This window comes from Schistosoma mansoni, chromosome 4 (assembly GCF_000237925.1).
Source record: "Schistosoma mansoni strain Puerto Rico chromosome 4, complete genome".
NCBI lineage: Eukaryota > Metazoa > Platyhelminthes > Trematoda > Strigeidida > Schistosomatidae > Schistosoma > Schistosoma mansoni.
Genome location: NC_031498.1, coordinates 8970608 through 8993168, shown reverse-complemented (window position 1 = coordinate 8993168; position 22561 = coordinate 8970608). Strand labels below are relative to the sequence as shown.

The 22561-nt window shown below is 31.3% G+C and overlaps 1 protein-coding gene across 1 annotated transcript; it reads left to right on the top strand.

The window, feature by feature from the left end:
* Positions 1 to 1210: 1210 nt before the first annotated feature.
* On the top strand, positions 1211 to 22422 carry Smp_126820 (hypothetical protein; the record flags this gene model as incomplete). Its single annotated transcript, XM_018796730.1, has 12 exons — positions 1211 to 1390; positions 2424 to 2476; positions 3340 to 3419; positions 4706 to 4872; positions 5561 to 5666; positions 6941 to 7090; positions 8533 to 9053; positions 11553 to 11811; positions 13788 to 13954; positions 16545 to 17005; positions 18419 to 18549; positions 22403 to 22422. The coding sequence occupies 12 exons, from the start codon at positions 1211 to 1213 to the stop codon at positions 22420 to 22422; spliced, it is 2295 nt and encodes a 764-aa protein (XP_018651843.1).
* Positions 22423 to 22561: the final 139 nt, after the last annotated feature.

Here is a 22561-nt window from a genome sequence, read left to right as displayed (position 1 = left end):
TGTCTTCCTAAAACTTTTCAAAATGTATTCAAACCTCCCTCGGTGAGAGCATAATTTATGAACGATTTTTGAGCGACGTTAAAGTGGCCTAGAGAATGTTCACTTACTTGCTAGGGCTAGATGGAAGTTATAAACCTGTGTAAAGAATATGGATAATGATTTACAGTTAATGGTTAGGGTTAGAAGTTAGACTTAAAGTTTTCTCGACGAACTGATATCAGCTAAAATCCCAAAACGCTCTTCAACCAAATGAATGAATGAGTTTTGCGTTAAAATCCAAGACCTGTTATCCTAAACCTGATTGGTTCGGTCATAAATTATAGTTTCGTCATGACTGAACTAGGTTTTGTTCAGAAATTTCTTTTTCTTATTGTTATCGAGAAACGCGTATTTATTTTCACAAATAGGCTATCTTTATTACTTTACGACTGAAAACTGGGAGTGTTCATTTTCTAACACCTTATTTTCACATTTTGTTTGAAGCTATGGACAACTCTTATAAATCTTTCCCCTCCTGACACTTATTAGACCAGAGATTGAACTCGTCGAATCCAAGGTTACTAAACAACCGGGATATAAAGGCGTCTATAAGGTTGTAACCAAATAGATAGATATTGTAGGATACACTGAACACCACTTAATTAGTATTTATGTAAGGTCTGGAGAAAAGTGTTAAATTCGGTTTGTGGAACCAAACATTTTGCCATTCGTTTTCATAGGCTGACTTTTAAGACAGTATTTCTATGCGCAAGCCTCTTTTAATATGGACTGACTTGAGTATTTTGTTATCTATTCGATTTGTTGTGGAAGAGTTTTTCTTCCATCAGTTATGGGGAAATTCCTAATTTTTCAGACGTTATATACTGTCCCTTTTGCCTTCTGGAGTTGGCAATCTTAGGAAAACCCGAGATCATGTAATTTAAAGGGTCCAAAGTTTTTTGAGCTGCGACACAATTAGCTGCTTCACCAAGAGTTGTCAGGAGTAGGGCTGGAACCATGTATTTAATGAACATTTTTAGATTGTGACTGTAATAATAGAGTTTTTTCCATTTAGTAATTGATCGCTTTTTGTGATTTGTAACTAACTTATTTCTGATGGTTAGACAAATAAGCGAATGAATGTTAAAAACAGACTTAAGTAATTTAACTTTGTCCAGAATACAGCAGAGGTTTCAACATACTATTTTCCTGAATATTATACTGTATTATGATGTGTAACTTCCAGAAGAGATTAAATGGGGAACAATACAGTGATCGTCAAGTTGATGAACATAACATGGAGTTTCTATTGGGCTTGAGGTTTGATGAATCAGTGTATGACGAAATATTGCCAGTATCGTTAATATCATCACAAGATAAATTTTGGAAATTTTATAAACCGTTAAACAAAGTATGCTGTTGTTTTTATATGCACAGTTGACTATCTTTAGGTTCAGTATATAAAGAAAACTGGATCCGGAATAAAATATGGGTGTTCTAGAATTTTTTTTCCAAACAAATCGGATAAAGAAAACTCAAAAATCGTGACGTTTAATCAAGTGTGTTATTTTGAATGCTTTTCATTCGCTTAATCAAAATATTTTCCTGCTCAACATTTCCTGGTGACTCGAACTATTGAATGAGAAAAACATTTCTAAAGGTTCACAGATCTAGTGTTTAATGACTGGATATTAAAAGTTATTGATAAAGTTTGTATAAGCTTACCAGTGATTATGACCCCATTGGTTTTAACAAACACTACTGCGTGGAAGTGCCAAGCCAAGTGTCCTGACCACAGTTCTACTCAGTCTAGGAGAAGTGCTGATTAATCTCATGCTCACTCGTCTTTGGTTCTCTTCAAGTCTATTGTTCCTGTCAACGCTCAACATCCTCCTATCTGTTTGTTTTCCGAGAACCAAACATAGATAAATTCAATAGTTGCGTAGTGTAATTTTGTCGTTTTTGATAAGTCTTTCTAATTGAACGCTATACTCGGATCCTAAGCTTGTCTCGTAACCCCCAAGCTAAATCTACACAGCGACTTGAACACGAGAGAAAGGGCGCAAAATGTTCGAGAAGCACTTTACTCAAAAAGTTTATTTAATGTACAGAAAATATAGGGTTTTTATATTATTTTAGAAGTCTTTGGGTTTTCCCGAAAATTCTGGAATGCTACTAAACATGGTAAAAGTGTAGTAATCCGCCAAACAGAAACTCCACATGTGACTTTTCACTTTCTTGATGTTTCTAGCAAAACGTTTAGTCGACGCTGATTGGATAAAATACTTCTTAATGTTTCCTGAGCCTTTCTTGTCTATTGCGAGGAATTTTCTGGATTACCCCAACAGTTTTAAAGTTTCTCCATACATCTTAAATGTTTGAAGGTCGTACTATCATTTTTATTTGAGTTGAGATGAACGTATGTATCTGTTTCACAACTTTAGGTCAACGCCGGGCATGGTTTTTATCAGAAAGGAAACGTAGCACAAATAGCAGCGTGAGTTTATAGCTCTTTGTCTCTGAATTAGGTTGAAACGACTGATTGTTATAATTGAAGGAGTTTGTCAAAATGTTGAAGTTAATTGTTTTCCTTTAATGAATGATTTGAAAACCCAAATACACCATAGTTTGTGTTCAATCTATTGATTTGAAATAATTCTTTAATGGTTGCATTTTCTGTCAATGTCTTATAACTGGCAATCTTACCAAGCGCTGATCACCAATAATATCTTTTGCTCAAACTAAATCAGTTGATTTTAAATTGGTCTTAGTAAAAAAACAACCAAATTGAGCTATGTTCGTTTTATAAAAGCAGCTTATAATAAAGTCATTCTAGTGTTTCAACAAATATTTCCTTAGAAATCTAAAAACATTGACTAATGCCAACAAACCAGTTTTAATGTTCTCAAAAGAGTTGAATTTTTAATATATAATTTATTAAATGACAATTTAGAAGTTTTGGATATTTGAGGTATAGGTTTATTATTATTATTATTATTATTATTATTAGTAGTAGTAGTAGTAGTATATCAATGTTTTACACTTATGCAGAATAAATTTTGCCAAACATAGTTTCACTTTATAACGTTGTTATATTTTACTGTCAATAAGCATAATAGTGCATTGTAATAGAGTGCACTCTAAAGCATAAACAAGCGTAAATGGGTTTTAATCTAAATTTTGGGTTTTAATTCATTAGGGTGTTTAGATGTTCAAATTATTCGTTAATATGCTCATGCGTTCACCAAATGTAATCAAAAATAATAATGATGATAAATTCAAAATTCAATGGGTTTTTAATTAGTTTAGTAGATTCTCTATAAAACAGTATTCTTTTTATATTTAATAAATTTCATTTAGGCCTAAGACCTACAATAAAAGAAAAATTCACAGTAAACCAAAATCATGTAGCCAGGAATTGGAAAAGTTTGGCCTAAAAGGTTGGTTCCTCTCTGTTGATTTTCCCCCTTTATTATTAGTACAATAGATGAAGCGAAAGATAAATAACTAAAAAAGCAATTGAATTTATAACTATGAATAAAAATAGGGTGTTAAATATTCGAAGTTGGCTATTTTATCTTATGAAGTGGAGATTCAAATTACACTTTACGACGTTATTAATAGTATTCCAAATGTATGTATTTAATATGACAAAGAAACTTTACTAATTAGCCTTAGTACACGTAAGGGAACTTTTAATAGAGGAAGATGTATCGATATTGATGCTTTTCGAACCATGTGTTATGAAAACTAGTAAGAATTAGCAAGCAGTACATTGATGAGAAGATTGAGGAACGTCCAAATATCAAATAATAAGAAGGAAAAATTTCAGTTAATATTATTTGTGTAATACTAACGTATTCACCTTGTTACCATAACGACCATAGTGGTGATGTAAATTATTTCAATCATGATCTGTACATTTTAGTCTTTTGCTGAGATTTGGGCAAACGATTTGGGAGGAGTCTTCGTGCTACAGTGTAAACGGATAAGTCTCTAAGTGATCTTAGTATGAGACGAATCGTAAAAGTGAACACACAACAGTTTTCATTGTTCGTTTCAACTAACAGTAGCTGAATCGGCGCCGATTGCTTTCAGAATTCTAGTCACTAACTAACAACGCCAAATATATATAGTTTTAACTCTCTCAGCTCAGAATCGACACGGAAACAAGAGCAACTAATATGAAGAAAAGTAGAATGAAAAGCTAGTCGAACATAAAGAGAAGCAGATACTATTGCAGAAATATTAACGTTGAGTAATAATGGCCTGAAAATCTAGAAGACGATGGAGAATAAGTACATCTGTTATAGACTTTTGCTCAAGGTATTCACCTTTGATTGCAATCACTGAGCTGGTCAAAACTTAGAATTTTGCAGCTTATCTGGGAAAGTCAATGACTTCATTAACCTATACCATATCATGGTCTCTTTATCCCTTGTATTTTTTTCAAAATCCTCTTATACAGAGCGATGACTTGGTATCCATAAAACACACCTTAGCGCAATAAGTCAATGAAGATTTACTGCATTACTTATCCTTTCGGCAATTCCGCCTATAAACCTAAATTTAACCCTGCTATCATTAACTTAGTGATTTCACCATATGCAAAGTTTTTAAACTTTTGAATAACTTTACTCACGATTTCAAGATATTTACCAAATAGGTTTGATTATTTTAACATTTGTGTGCTGGGCATAAATTCATCTTTTAAAATATTTTGTAGCCAATATGAATTGCAAAAAGGTAATATCAAAACTTAATTCACAAACAAGACTATCGGAGTTTCATTTTGATTTCTTAAATATCCCCACATTGATGAACTGTAAGAATCAATCTGATCGCTATTTTGTGGATACTTTTGACAAAACATCGAAAAACTATAAATCAGAAGTAAGTGCATCTTCAGGTAAGTAAGCTTGAGAAGAAAACTTGAAAGCTTGAAGTAATTTAAGGCTTAAAATAAACTGAATGTGAGTGAATTTTCAACCAATTCAAATTAAGTAGTTGTTAGTTTACTTTGATATCGAACCATTATTCACTACTATATGAGTACTGTGAATGATTGATCATACAAAGCTCTATAGAAAGAACTTTATATAATAATTTACTAGATTTTAAGCGAATTCGATAAGTAGTGGTGATACAAAAATTTTTGTAACAAGTTAGGTATCTGAATAAAATGTTCTTAAAGTTTCTGTGTTTGGATTGGATGTTTGAAGTCAGTTAGCTGCTCAAAGATTCTAAGTTTTGATAAACGTATTGAGCATTTTTGAAAAAAAACACAATCCTTAGCAGCTTTAAAATAGTTTATTTAGTTAGCTCATATATGTGGTTTGTACTTTACGTTTTGCACTTATTGAGAGGTTGAAGAAATCTATAGTGGTGGTATGAGATGACCTGAAAGTCCTTGGTTCGATTCTCTAGAAGGTTGTTGACACACACTGACCAGAGGTCCTATACTAAGACTAAACATCTGTCCAATGCCTTCAAGTTTCCAATGTTTGTCTAACTTGGGTCGCTTTGCGATTTCACTATCGAATATTCACAGATACTTATCGCATTATCATATTAATTTTAGTGCTTGAACTTTGAAGATTTATTGAAGTTTAGGAAAGTTTTGAAGGAAGAGTTATATAGTGATCTTTTTGATCAAACAGCTATGAAATCAGAATTAAAGAACGCTTGTAAGCCTATGTTAATTTTACTCCGTATTTTATTTTATTGTTCTACAGTAAGTGAATTCTAATGTAGACAAAACTTATGTGGTGGAGAAGATTTGTAGCTCAAGTGGATGATTTTGATGGAGTTTTGTTCTATGAGCTGGATGGTTTAGTCGTGAACTTCTTCCCGAAGTTTGTGCTCCTGATGAAAGCTCCCCGACCAAACCATCCAGCTCAGAGAACAAAACTCCATCAAAAACAAAGCTTATGTTTTGTGTTCTGAAGAATTGAAACAAATAATAATATAGGCTATGTTGTATGTCACTCTGATATTTGCATTTAATTGTCCATACTAATCTACCAACTAATATTCTAGGTTATATCACTACAACAGAATATTTATTCTATAGAAAAATGTTAACTAAACATCAGTTTATCCAAGTTTCATTATCGGATTAGAATTCAGATGTTTTCAAATAAATTTAATGTTCTTCATGAGTCAACTGTTGTTCATTTACATCGCGCTACAGATCGAGAAATTCTCTTTTGTGTGGGCCTAATTACTTTAGATATCTCGATTTTTTTAATTTTGAAAATAAGCTGAATACATTAGTGAAATTTTTAGTTTTATTTGACTGCAACAGAATAAACGAAAACCTGAAAACATGAGATATTTATTTCACCATAGCTAGAGTTTATGTAATGGCATGAACTTTTATTATTGTGTTGGGTAAAATCCAGGACCTTCTGATCTCTCAAGTGGCTGAAATATTTCAACGAGAGTTTCTAATTACTGGACGGATTAGTAAATACGGTGACTACTAGCTAACCTTATTGAATACAGCCCAAATAAAGAGGTTAACGATGGACCTTTCCTAGAATGCCTTGAGTTAGGTTTAGGATGTTTGATATGTTCTGTTGATTCCAAGTTGATTTCAAAAGACTGTCTACTCATTATCAGGGAAGCATTTGCGTATATTTGTTGCTCTATAAACTTTAGTAATACCACTAGTCCTACAGATATTAGATAGATATTCTCTGATTTGATGTTTGGTTAATTTCCCTTAGTTACGTGGATTTGAAAAATGTTCTTTGCAAATGAATTATATGAAAAATGTACCAGTTAATTTTCAATTGTGCCCTTGAGAAATTATTTGCGTTGTTGTGATTGGTTCTGTTGTAATGTAATTGATTTTGTCAAAAGTCAATTCACTAGTACTTATTGTCCGTTCTTCGGAACAACATGGGGACTTGTTTTACTGACTTATTGTCATTTTGTTTGAATATTTTTCTTTCAGTGTTTCACTGGGCTACTGAATGTGGAATTAAAATCATAAGATTTTCATCAAATGAAATCGATAATGTCTTCCACCGTTTAAATATAATGGATGCAAAGATTCAGTTACAAACAATTGTCTCCATAGGAGTTTTTGAAGTAAATCCAAGCAGTGAGTTTTGGAAAAAGATATTATTTTATTTACAAGTCTATATGTATGTTTAGAAAATATACAACTACACTGATTATTAACTGTTTTGTAAATGTTATTCTGATGAAAATGTTGCATTTTCATGTATGTTTTGTTGAAACAGAATCCAAATTAAGGAATCCACAGATTTATCGTTATTTTTACTTTAAAATTCATCTGACAGCCAGTTTGTCAGTCACAACCAAAGTAGAATCTGGCACAAATGTGGATCTGCCAAAGTTATCACATCAAATCATCTCGCTTATTTGAGGTTATTGTGGGGAATAACAAAGAAGTTGTATTAAAACTGTCATTGATGATGTTACGAAGACTGAGTATAGAGAATATAATTCAAGAAGGGGATGAAATAAAGAAATAAGTTTGAATTATCAATCAAATGTATTGTAGTGAACGAGAACAGATAGCAGGGACAACCAAACGTATTTGAGCACGAAATTACGGAATCTTTCAGTAAAGTTTGAGAACCATGCAGTAAATACTTCATTTTCAAGATGTCAATCAATTGCCTCAGACTTCATTGTCCCTTCATTTCCACACCAATCATTCTCTGTTCTCGTTCTCTTTTCTTTGACCTTCTTAACCTTCTGTCACCAGGCATTTCACTTTCTACTGATGATACATACTACTTATATCTGTCGACATCAGTAGCACACATCACAGTATGATTTAAGGAAATTTAAACGTTAAATGTAACTGTATCATTGCAACCGATTTTGAGCCATGTCACCTACATTCTTCAATCGTTGAACACAATCATTTAACCAACAGCGACCAGATAATATTTATCTGTCACTACGGCTTACTTTCTCAGTCAATTAATTAACGCTGATTCATTCCTCGTTTCAGTCACCATCCAGTTAGAAAAAGCCTAAGAGAAATGAACTTTGGACTAGCTATCTTTGTAAGTATAGATGTAGGCAATAATATTGTGATAAAAAACCATTTTCAGAAGCTTAATTATGGTAATGTTAAATAAGTTCCTAAATCAAACAGTATTCGACGTCGAAAGATTTCCGACAATTAGTATTAACTCTGAAGAAATTAGATTGATTCATTGGATAACAAGCTAAGATTATTATTTGAGTTAATTATTTCTTGATTTATTTAAAACTGAAAACATGACATTGTTTGGTGTTTCAGAATTAAAATTAGTGTTCCAAATTTTCATTGCACAAAATGACTAAAAATAATGTATTCGCGGAACATGCGCACATCAATATATGCAAAGCTTTGGGCCATATTCATTCAAGCAACTTCTCTACAATTCATTGGTATCGTGGTAGTGAATCATTTCTTATTAGAGATGTCTTCATCGATTCAGAACAATCAGTTTCGAATTAATTAATTAAAAATGACAGTCTCCATATTTTCTCAGGTTTTATTTTATTTACACATTTTAACAGGTGAGCAGATTGCGATTCTCCGTGGTTTCCTTTTTCATAATAATCAAGAAATTATCTTAGCTACTTGCTTGTGTCTTAATATAATAGGTTATTCTAATCAAACATGCATTGAAAAATTAAATACCTTGATCATGATGGATCAAAGCTTATTACTTAAGAAATCATCAAATAATAAAGTATCATCTACATCTTTGAATCTATTGAAATGGGCATCGTCAATTTGTTTATGTAAATTAGATCAATGCAATTTAAAAGCACTAGATATTTTAACTGATCTTCTATTTGATCAGTTAATTGAATTTATTCCCGAACAATATCCAAACAAATCTTATTTTACTCAAATGAAAGAGTTAAGCTGTTCATTGAATAAATCATCAGATTTAGAAGATGAATATATGAACTCATTTGTTTCGATTCTTTCCAATCTTATAAAATTTGATATAAACAAATCAAATATCTTCTTAAATAGAATTATCCACTATTCTGAAATTAAAATGATTTTACGTCTTAGTAGGAATCATGTGAGTTAGTTTGCATGTATTTTTGTCTATAAAAAGTCCTTCAAAAAATAATTAGTTCTTTATTGAATAGTTTAGGAAAGTACTCTACTAGATAATATGCATAAAGCACAAAACAGTTTAGATTTTGAATTCGGTGAAACAGGATTTATACTTTTCTGATGTTCTAGGAAATTGTTTCTTAAAATTGTTCATTGTTCATATACAACATAAAATAAAGGCTTCAAATAACATAGCTTTCATGGTCTAAGGATTATCTAGATAATGTTGAATTTCGCTCACATTTTAGATGAACTGTTTCTATATAATCAGGTTGAATATTTGTTGACACAAGAACAAGAAGTTTGATTAATGAACTATTTAATTATAGCTATTATATATTGCCATTCGTCAATTCTCATGAGTCAGTTTGAGTAACGTAACTTCTCGTAATTTTTAATCTAAATAAGTGTTTGTGTATGAAGTCTGAATCTATCAGTGACTTTCATTGAGAATAGTCTTATCAGTACCTATTATCAACGGTGGAGTAGAAAAAGGAATTTAACCCATTTGCTGTTATGTACTCTGTGTAGCATGAAATAGATACTGAGCAGAATTATTGACGTCTTTTTAGCACAGAATGGCATATACTCATCAAATAAGATGACGTTCAACAAATTAGTTAACGGGAAAATGACACAACTCAAAGTCGGTCACAATAGTCGAATTTCATTCATTGGTAATGTTCTTCTTCTTACGTATAATTTGGTTCTTCCTTTATCTGTAATATATTTATTAAGTTCAGCTTTACCCTGAATTTGATAATATTTTACTTTTCTTTGCTCTAATGGGAGAAATACGAAGAGCGGTTGAACTTTCCTGACTGTTACATCTGAAGTTGTTAATATGTTTACTGTATAATTAATAAGTACGTGTAACATGCTCATATTCTTTTTGCTTAATTATGTTGATGTATGGCCAGGATTTTATCCTATACTATTATATAGAGGATTTATAGATTGAAGTTTTATGCTTTATATGTTGCTTTACATCCTGGCTATCGGGCAAGCGAGCGTGGGAGAATTCTATTCTGAACCTAAAGTCGTTGAGTATAAATCTTGTCTATTTTCTCGCTATCAACATGTTAATGATTAACAAAAGGCCATTGATACTAGATACATAGTTTAGAAGGATTAATCAATACAACTGCTCTCTAGTACTAAGAATCGATTACATGGGCCCCGAAAATAACATAAGAAATCCTTTCTAATCTGTTAAATTACTCTTTTTGATTTTAATTATGATAAATTCGTTTCCTATTGTGATTAAATAAGTTATATGAATTGAATATATTAACCATAACCGATTATTATCGTTACTACTATAAAACGAAGAGTTCAATAAATCTTCAGTACATAATGGAATACTTTTATGCTGATGTAAACTGAAAATCGTAAAATATTTTTCCATAATATAATGAAAACTTGTATCCTATATGAATTTTATTCTTATAAGTTGTACTGTTTCTATTGAAATAATCTTTATCATAAATTTTAATTCTTTTTTGTTTACTTTTCAAACAAGTCACAAATTGAACATTATTTTACTGAATTTTTGAATTCACCAAATTGGAGAATCAGATTATGTTCATGTTGGTTTCTATCTATTTTACTATGTGATTTAACCAAAGTAAGTAGTATATACGAATTTTTGCAATGAATAAACCTGTATCAATGTAACAGATCTTGAATCGTGTAGTTTAAAATAATCATTGATGATAATTATTACCTAAGACCATAGCAATGAAAGTATGCTAACTTCGATATTGTTCATATCATTGCATTTAATTATTTCATGAACTTATATCAATTTTAGAATTTGGTTTCCTTAGTTGTTTTTACAAACCATATTGCCAACCATGACAGTGTATTTAGATGGAATTTATATATAGATATTATATACACATGTTTCATATACCATTCTTTAGTCTATAGTTTAGGAATTAAGTTATTTCGGTCGTTCAGTTCAGTGGAAGTATGATGCTTCGGAGTTTTGTGAATAATTCAGTTAATCACTTTGAAAAAACCGTTTTTTTATGATACAGTGATGCTCAACTATTTGTTATATGACACATTTAGCTCTGGTTTGTGGTGTATTATATTTAAATGATGTGGAAATAAAATAAAGTATTATGTGGTGAAAAGTGAGAGTATAAATATCTTGCTCATTTCAAAAAGTTATATTTTATATCTTTGAGGATTGATCCATGTTTGTATTGATAGCGTATTGACCTCTTAATGTGTTTTTCATGATAGAAGTTATGACACACATAGTGGAATGAACGATTTTTCAATACTGTCAATGTTCGAAAGGAAGTCGTAAAAACTTGTTTCCATCGGGAAATATAATTTACATACATTAACTAAAGAATTATAGCGTTTGTTAAGTTATTATTTCATATAATTTGATATTATTCATGTGTATTTGTTTAGTATCCAGTCTTTTTTGAATGGGTTTTTATAGGATACCCTTACAAGAATAAATCGTCTTTTACTATTAGATTGGAGTACTATGTTACGGATAGCTGCACTTCATACTCTGGAGACAAATTTGAAGGGGACAAATGTATCTTTATTATGGTCAAATAATCTATTTCATGACCCATTTTTGTCAAATGATAACAATAGTACTATAATGAATAAAATAGTCCATGACTCGTCTATAACCTCCAAGTCAATTTCTTATCGTCGTGCTCAGAGACTTTACCAATCAGCTATGGAAGGTAATGTTTTACCACTTCGAATTACTTCACTTTTTTAAAGATTTCACCACATGTTTTCAAAACTTTTCTACGTACAATTTATTAAGTTCAACACTTTTACGATATTTAATAGTTATGTTTCATTTATGTATGAATTAATTTTATAATTTTAATAGTTAAATTCATGAGTCGATGTAAGCTAGAGCACCATTAAAGTCCTGGAAGCACTGAACAACCGTTTTATCCTAGTTTGAAACTCCTCGGCAGTACTCATCCACGATCCCGCACGCGGGATTCTAACCCAGGACCCTCGGTCTCGCGCGCGAACGCCTAGCTCCTAGAACACTGAACCGGCATACAACGGTGTTAATGTCTAACTTCAATCGACCTATGATCTTGCTCAACCATTCTGTTATATCATAGTGAAGACGTAAGTACTGGTAACTCCCAGGACCTATTAATGGACTATTATTCTATACATATTCTTATGGTTTAACTATTGAGTAGCTAGATTGTGTATATCTATATTCATCTTACTACAAGCTTCATTTTGACCTATGGATTATTATTATATGAATTACTGTCCCTAAATTATATTCAGTTTATTGATTATTGTACCCCACATTCACAGCCACATTTGGCTTGATCTTGTACAAATATAATTTTCTATTTGATGGTGTGATGCGGTCTGTCTGTCTGGTATATTAACCAAGTATGTTTGAAATTAATGATTCGCATAGCAGAAGCTATTATTGGTGTTCTGGACTCAAATGGAAGGGCTAGGCGGATAAGGGACCAATAAAGACGCTGGACTGCTTATACCAGTTGAATGTTATTGATTTGGTGAAGTTTTAACATTGGAAAAGTCCTATTCCGATTGGTGGATAATTCATGTGATAAAAAGCCGGACATAAAATCATAACGAATTGGCGCACGGTCTTCTTTTATAAAGTCATAACACATTCACCCATTGTCTGAGATAGATACCTATCTCGAGTCTTGCATTCAAGGTCGTAAATGCTCACTGTCGAGGAGTCCCATATTAGGACGAAACGGTCGTCCAATGCTTCCAGGTTTTTAGCGGTGGTCTAGCTTACATCGACTTATTCAACTATTAAAATCACTGAAATTTTTCGCAAACCCCCATCCTAATTTTATAATCTACAGAAAAATTATAAGTTATACATTTGGTTATATTATGTGGAATTTAAATCAGTGATTTCAATGAAATGTTTAGTTTGCAGGTAGATTTCAATGCGTACTATACGTAAATGAATGCTTTTTGGACAAAGAGGTGGTTGGATACGCTAGCGTTGGTTCTTCACCAGTCATTCAAATAGTCGACAGTGATACTTATTTTTTACCTAAAATATGTAACATTCTAGCTCTTCAACTGGAATTGGTTCATGTTATGTAGAGCATAAAATTTCTGTTTTACGATCCGAAGTCCATACATTTTCCTACGTACGTCAGTTTGAAAAACCCATATAATAAGGCCTAACAATAGTAAGTATGGTTTGCAGCAGATTGCATAAGAATGTGCTTATTTCCTACTTCATAAACGCTGACTATTATCGGTATGGGATTGCGGAGAGTGTTGGATTTCTCTGAAATCACGAGCCAATCACAGTTAGGCAACCACTGAAAACCAGGGAGAACTGGGAAAATGTTTCGTCTTACTATGCAACTCTTCAGTATTGCGCATCCATGAACTTCCAACCAGAGTTTGCAGTGTATAGCCACTTAATACTGGTTTTTATTCTAAACAGATAAGTGCCAAGTTTTATCTTCTAACCTCCGACCATGTATTAGTGATTTTCGTCAACAAATCGCTATCATTAATTATAATATAAATCATTTTAACTTTAAAGAAAATGCTAATTTCAAGCAAAATAGTCATATTTAGAGTAAAAACATCAATTAAAATTAACTACCTGAAGTTTTAGTATGATTTTATCTTACTTTTGGTCATTATTATTATTTTCTTCAATTTTCAGGTCTTACACACGATGATTTAATCAAACAGCTTCATTTCGCCTTAATGGATGAATTTAGTTGTGTCCGTGAAATGGCATGTGTTATCATTGAGCAACAGAACTTAGCTGCAGAACCTGTCATTTTCAATGAATTGCTTAAGATTTTAAAGAATGATATAAATGATAAAGTTAAAATAATGGCTATAAGAGGTGGGTTATAATAAGTTCTTTACACTGTTTTCTCGAAACATCGGTCATAATAAAGTAATCGTAAATTTTTGGAACATGAAAATCGTTTACGAAGTTTGTACTCACGATGATGTCTAATGATCAAATGTAGTCCTTGGTAGAATTCAATGGAATTTGCAAATAACCTCGCAATGAATCACTGAGATTGTGAACGTCACGTTTATTACATGAAAACCTACCTATTTTTTGTACTGAAAAATTCATAGCCTTGAGTTATGAATTATTTCAGCTGAACCGATTAAAGTGTCTGATTCATGAATATATAGTTCTTCTGTTTTATAGAAGTGAAAAACGAGCTTTGCAATTACGCTGATACGTTGTGTTTGATTTCAATGACAGCATTTGTAATAATAGGATATGCGCCCATACCATTAAGAAACTTTTTCAAACATAATTAGTTAAATATTATTCGATGGTATTTAGATGACGGATTTTGCCTGAATATACTAACAGTCCTATATATCAAGTTTTAAGAGGAGTTATATTGGTAGGGCAGAGAAGATAGTCACACTTAAATTCTTGTTCTTAAAAATCTGATCTTTTTATGAGTTGAGGTGTTCATCATTAAGATTGAAAATCATCTGGGTGACTGAATTTCTCGTAGATAATACGAGTGCTTTTAAGTGGATTGATAAATAAACGAGCACAAGTTACTTCAGATTGGAAGAGGTAGCAATAAGAGCTTGAAACCTGATATATGCTCCTGAAAAAGCTTTTATCAGTTTTCTTCCCTCGAAACGGAACGTCTTGTTTTCCTCCCTTGTTTGACTACAACACTTTTCAACAGTTCTTTAGTTTATCCTATTATACCATTTTAAATCAATACATATTTCGTCCTTAAATGTCTTCAATTTGTGTTCATTTAGTTATTGACTCAAAAGCTGATTTTAAACTCTTCTCTTAGGTCTGGTCTTTACGTTTTACATCTTAATCTTATGAAATTAATTTTAAAATACCACTATGCAACATTAGACTGATAAGTATTTAAGATAACATTTGATTAATGTCATTTTTACAAAGTATGCTAAATCACATTTAAGATTTCGAGATGATAATGTTCCAGCTTCTAACTATCTGATTGAAACTTACCGAAATGTCATTCTGTTCAAATCGCTGTTCATGTTCTCTTCACATATCTCATTTATTTGGTCCTCTTTCAAGAAACTTTTATTACTCCAGATTTAGCATTTTGTATAATTTGTTATTGATGCAATTCAAGAAGCTCGTTGAATCGTTGATAACGAATTAATCACTATGCAGTAAAGAAAATTTCATATATCATCAAGAAACTGTTTCTTCTTTAGGTTGTTAGTTATATAAAATTTTCTAAGGTTGGTGTCATAGAAGAAGGAAATTTAAGGAATTTAGAAAATTTCAGAATGAATAAGAAGCTGAGTAAGTGGAAAGGCTACCTAATGTATTGAGGGCATAAATACTCAGTTACAGTATTTTGATTTACCAGTTTTAAGAATAGCTGCTTTTTTTGTGGAGTCCAAAAATATTCTTTGTCGAAATCTCTGGAAGGCCAAAAGACATCAAAAAATGTTTGATCTAAATATCATTGAATATCAACTTCTCAGAAACATAAAAATAATTTGGGATCACGTGTCGCGTTTTCGATTAGATAACTACCCATACCGCTACTATATCTAGATTAGTTCTGGAAATTTCTCAAGTTCATAGTCATACAAAAATCTATTAATACGCTCGATTTTCTGTAACTTTAAAATAACTTGTTACTCATATTTTGCGTCTTTTTTCTATTGTTCTAGTTAATGTGTAGAAGTAGTCTGAGTTTATAAAAATCAGCTAAACAGGCAGTATTAAGCGTTGAAGTAACAAACCTATTACTTGAGTAATAAAAGGAATTGTTGAGCTCATTTTAGTTCGTGATATGTTTCTTTCCTGTACAACGGTTACGGATGTAAAATTGTAGCTTTTCTTGCCGATCATGAAGATGGTTTTTCTCTCACATGAAGTAAAAATTAGTTTTACTTAGTTATGTGGAAAGATTTTGTTGAGAACAGAGATAATATTCTTTTTAGAATTATATTACTTTAGAATTGTAACCTCTACTGATGTAGTCGATTTCAATATTAGACAGATCCTAAACTATCATAATTTTGTTATAAGTATTGTAAAAAATATTTGCCAAACTACTACTGGATGAAGTATTGTACTGTTGACGGATATAATTAGTATGTAGCACCAATCGGAGGTATAATGCTTGCCAGAAGATTGGGAGATTGAATGAAAGAGAACGGGAAAGGAAATAGATAGCATTGAAATAACAACGGGATTAGTAGAATCATGAAGCACTTACAGGACAACTGAAGGAAAATGTTAAAATAATGTATTTCATGTATGGTCATCATATTTTTACCATAGCACCCTCTAATTTCGCATTAGTTTCTCCCTTCTGACTTCTTCATTCACTTATAGTATTGTTGGATTGTCTGAAAAATGTCTATGTTTTAATACTCTTATTCAGCTATGAAGACAATATCTGGATACAATAAAGACAATAAGAAGTCAGAACAAGTTCAAAATGTTTTATGTCATGCTCTTCAATCTGAATTAAATTCCTATGTCCGACGGAAAATACTTCATCTTTTATTATGGTTTATTCAAACTCGTTTTATAACCTGCGATACAAATGAACATTTAATTGATAATGAAATTGATATTTTAGCTAAAACATCAATCCTTAATGAATATAACTCATTCAAACCTAAGACAATAGATTTTAACGCTTTATTTGATATTGAAAATGAAGTTATAGAACATGTTTTAAACTATGAGAATGACCATGTTAATATGGATAAACATCATTCTAATTTAATACGTAAAATATTTATACCAAATGATGATATCTTTATGAACAATGAAAGAAATCAGATTAAATTACGAAAATTACAATGTAATCTTTATTATTTATATGATTTCTTAAGAAAATTATTAAAATATGAAGACTGTAAAGAGCTTCAATGGTGAATCTTCTTTGTAATTTTTATAATTATTCATTGAACGTTTATTAGGTATTTTGTAGGTAGTACTGATAATTTAGGTTTTATTTGATCAAACTATTGAGAATAGCAAATGCTTTCAAGCTGATGTATATTGAATTAGTCTTGTACAATATGGTTATCATATCATAGGTCTACATTGATCTTATTTATATACAAGCACAGCTTTCATGTTGTATTTAGTAAGAAGAATGATGGGTTTTGTTATATTAGAATCTTTGGGTAAATAAATGAAGGATCAAATGGCTGTAAGTACCTTGGGTATCTTGTATTGATTGGTTGAATTTTATTATTAATATAGCATGTTTTAAATAGAAACATCCATTCAGTATTTAAACCCTAGTTTATGGGTAAGACATTTTTGTTAGTTACCCACAGGTGATCTTTTGTCTTATCATATCTTGAATTCTAGAATTAAAAAACAAATATGCTTATAGATAGATGTGAATATTTAGATCTAACCTTTGTTGCTTGTAATATAATAAGAAGTATGTCCTACGATTTTTTAATTATAATATGTTAATGAGAACTGTTTGTCAAAAGTAAACTGGTTTATGTGAACCGCGAAACAAGAAGCCTGAACAAACTACGGAAGCTATTTTTGGGGACGTTATTTCATTTAATTCAAAGCTTGTAAAACTGTAACATTTATTTTGGCCCCTAGTCTATTCGATAATTTTCATGTTTGATTATATTTCCTTGAACAAGCTTAGACCAGATTGCCAGGCAAAACGTTGGATTTACTTCAAATTCATTTGCTGAGATTTTACAAATATAATATTCCTATTTAATGTCTTACATCAACTCGGCGCCCAATTACTGTGAAACCTCTTAGAATAATATTACACTTACTATTATTCACCGTCTTATCTTCAACTGTAAATATGAAACATATACTTGTTCACAACTTAAATATAGTTAATAATGAAAAAATATAACTGTTTTCTGATAATAATTTACATAAGTTTTATATTAAATCACACTTATATGATTTACATTAAAGAAATCACATGATGCTTACATTACTCTGGTTGAATTATTAGTAATTTAATAGTGGAATTCATGAATCAATTAAAACTAGACCACCATGGAAAACCTGAAGGTACTGGATGACCGTTTCATCCTAATATGGAACTTCTCAGCAGTGCGCATCCACGATCCTGCTCGCGGGATTCGAACCCAGAACCTATTGATCTCGCACACGAACACTTACCCTATACACCACTGAATTGACATCCAATGATATTAATGTCTAACTTCAATCAATCCATGAAATTGCATCACCATCCACCATTGTCTTCAATAAATTATTATTAGACAAAAAATTACTTAGAGACCTATGTAACATAATTTCTTGCTTTTTTTTTCTTTTTTTAGTGACTTATCTACAATGATAGAACCATTATTTCAACAAATATTAAATAAAGCAAATAAAACGGCACCAGAAAATTATTTTTATTCATATGATAATCATTCAAATTTATTACAATCTTTATTAAATGAAAAATGTAATGATTTAGTGAAAATTTGTTATGATATAATACAATATTCTTAAATATAATAATTTAAGTATATAAGTAGAATATTGTTAACTGTTTGAATTTTATTTTTATTTATTAGGTGTCAATAATAAATGTATTATTCAAGTACACTTTAATGATCCAGGTTGATCGTATGATTGATTGTTGTTGAAATATACCAGTCATCAATCCTCGCATATAATCATTGACTTAACTCGCATTAGCATATAAAGGAATTGAATATATCAAATACGATAATGAATTTCGATTACGTGTATTTTATGTGATTGTTGATCGGATATCGAAGCACGACGAAATGAGGAGGAGAGTGAGCCAACTCAGTTTAATCAAGCGATCAAGCGTTAATCGATATTTATAGCCACACAAAAATAAGTTATAGACATGTGATGAATTTGATAAGATGTGTACACACATACGCTCATATACAAACAGTCAAGGTTGATTAACGAACAATCAACAAGGTCAAAATGCGACTCAAGAAGAATGAATAGAATGGCTTATCCGAGAAGCTACAATAAGCTATGTGGGCTTAACATAGCAACCGACACAACTACACTTTCAAAAACAACCTAGAGTTAGGAAATTCATTTGGAAATGATTTGATGTTTCTTTTTTAGGTGGATACATCTTTATTATTGTTAGTACATTAATTTTTTTGTAAGTTTATCGATAGTTTGTTTCATCCGGCTGTATTATGGTGTGGTTCAAGCAGAACTCGATCACTTTAAATTGACACCGATTAACAGTAGTTTAAATAATTGTCTTGCTTTGGGATCTCGGTGTTGTTCAAGTGTTATCAGTGTCAAATTTGAATTGGAGTTCAACTTACTATAAAGTTTACGATGAAATGGGCATAGTTTATTCAGATTTCGTAGTATCCATATCCGAAATCAGCATACAAACATAAAGAATTTTAATCAATATTTCAAATACAGACGTTTAGAATTATTATTTGTACTAAGCTCTAGAAGTTTGTTCGTTAATAATACAACCTCAAACAAAATTATCATATCTGTCAAGTGGACAATAATCCCACGTAGTTCTAATCCCCTATCCTTCTCTAACCACTTAATCATTACACAACCTCCTTTTGATATTTTAAACCTCGAATTACTTTATGATGGACTTATATATTTATCAAACTATAGGAACTCTTCTGTAACTAGTTTTGTTTACGATTAATTTTATCGAGTCCTTCAATTAATTTATTTAACAGACAATGTTGTCGGAACAGTAACAATTCGTTTATTTCTTTGTATTATTATGAACACTACCATGTCTGTATAAACGTGTATGCTTGATCACATGTGACAGCCTACGCACATATCTCTAACTTAAATGTTAGTCGCCTAAGTATCATTCTCTTCCGCATATATGCATGAGCTTGAATCTTATTAATTGTCCTTGCCTTACTTCGCTTCATCTCGATTCGATTTGACTCTAAATCTGCCTCTGTATTCGCTTTCTCGCGCGCATTAGCCTCTCTGCTCAATTTAGCTCAAGGTGCTTGTAACTTTGTTATCTGTGCTATTCAACAATAAACTGTAGTCCAGGCTTCGTATTGCCTTTTCAATTCATAGACCGATGAGATTAATTTAGTAATGATTATCAGGATGATTGATAAACGAAACCTAAGAAATTATCTTGAAGCAAGGCCACTACAAAACAACTATAAATACGAAGGAATAGCTTCAATAAATGATTTCGTCGAAAAGGAATTTGTCTTCTCTGAATTCTCTTTATTTTTCTCAATAACATGATGGGTTAATCAAACCATTCAACCAACCAATTGTTGAAGTTGGATTTCTTTAAAGTTTAAAGGTTCTCAAACATCTTTCTGCGTATGTTTTGGCTTACTAGTTAGTAAAAATAACAGATGGTTTCACGTATACGTTCCACCACACAAAATCATATACTAACTCAGTGGTCTACAGTATAAGACACTAGGCTTAATGGTCATGGGTTAGATTGCCGGTAAAGTTGTGGATGTGCACTATCAACAAGTCCCAAGCTAGGATGAAATAGCTTCACAATTTTTAAGAATTACCTAACCAGGGTCAATCAGCAATGTAATAAATGAAATTTAACAATCTTCACAAATCCTGTATGATAATCATAATATTCTTCAGTAGTAATTTTTAGTACAGTTATGAATAAATAAATTCACAAATACAATTATATGTCGATCATTCGAATCATTCCTAATCCATAACGACAGCTTTATGATATCCCCAATGAAATCGGAAAAGTCATTGTAATTTTTAATTTGCATTATAAGCAGAGTTGGATGGTGGCTAGTAGCAGAATATAGAACGCGCGTTTCGTCCATTTTGATACTCATAAGATGGATGTGGCTGCATCTCAGAGTTGATGTTAAATCTGTGACTCAGAGCCAGCACCGTTTGATTTAAAAACCATCGCGTTATCTACATAGCCATTGAGTCCAGATAGCTACTAGCTTGTACAATGCGGTGAATTTTAACTTGTTTATGCTGGTCATTTGAATCTTATCGTTAGTGTTTGAGACTAGATTTTTTCAGTTTCTCTTAGCATATATACATGCCGAACGGATTGCCTTGATATTGCAATTAGATTACAAACTTTATAGCTCCAGCTGTCGATTCTCAAAAGGGAGAGAACACGCATCTTGGATTCCATTATGTCACCATCTAATTCTAGTTATAGTGCTCATAAGTGAATGGCAATTTCGAGTAAATCTAAAGAAGATACACATATCCCAAAAGAAACTAATTAGTTAGGTCCTAAACATCAGTGAAAAGATTCAAATAACCAATAAAAAAAGGATTTCTAACTTGATTTACGAAATAATAATACGGGCTTTCTGTTCTTTTGATCACGTCCATATTTTGACAGTATGTTGTGCTATTTTACTTGACCTTGCTTCAGCAGTGTGTTTAGCCATATCATCGCCTTTATTGTAAGGAAAATCCACGGTGATCGTCGTCTAAATTTATATTCGAAGCTTTCGAAATCGTTGTTGGGTGGGAAGTTTAATAATCTGCTTCTAACCGAAAAGAGTCAATTTTTTACGATATATTTAGTTGTTTCATATTTGACCGCAAACTAATTTCTGTCTGGACTAAGTTACACTCCTCAACAACTATCCTTTCAGCTTTTTAATAACTGTCTGTTACTTATGTCCTGATCCTTGACATTTTAGTATATTTTGTTTGTTTAGTTTAGCTACTGAATTTATATTCAGTAGCTTGCTAAATTTAATTAGTTTTTCATTTGCTTTATGCGAATTGTTTTTGTACGAGAAAATTCATATTAATCGGATTTATAAATTGACTAAAATCTGTTTTGCAAGATAGAGTAATCAAAGGGATGAAGAAAAAGGGAATGCACCCACAATGTCACTAAAAAAAATAGACCGCCTTTATACTATATGTTATTTTTATGTTGAATATTGATTTCGTACAATAAACGATATTAAAATTCTTTAAAATGGGCATGAGTGAGGAAAAAATAGAGACAATCCGCAAATATTTTTTTAAAAGGAAGTTGATAAAAGCTTGAAATTCTAGAAACTAAGATAAGTGAGTCAATTATTTACTTTCATCTTAGAAATACCGACTGCACTTATACCGAAATAAATCTTTAAAAAATTGTTGCTTGTATGGATAACTGAAATAAGACTGAAACAGCTCATGTGTTATATCACAACAAAATGAGACCGATAAATTCATATGAATGTGAGACTGCTAAATAAAAAGTTCTTTTTTTAATCCAGACTAAAAATACAATTAGATTACTATGTAATTTGAAATATGCAAGTTTACTGTTGTTTTTGTTTTAGCTAACTTATTATTAAATTAATTATGATTTTGAAAGGATAAATTAATTAAATGTGCTTTGTGTCCATTGTTGCTTTTCGATATTCAAGTATTCTGTTTCTAGTAGGATATAGCAAAGCATACTGTTCATTAAGATTTCAAAGAATGGTTACTTGAAAAGT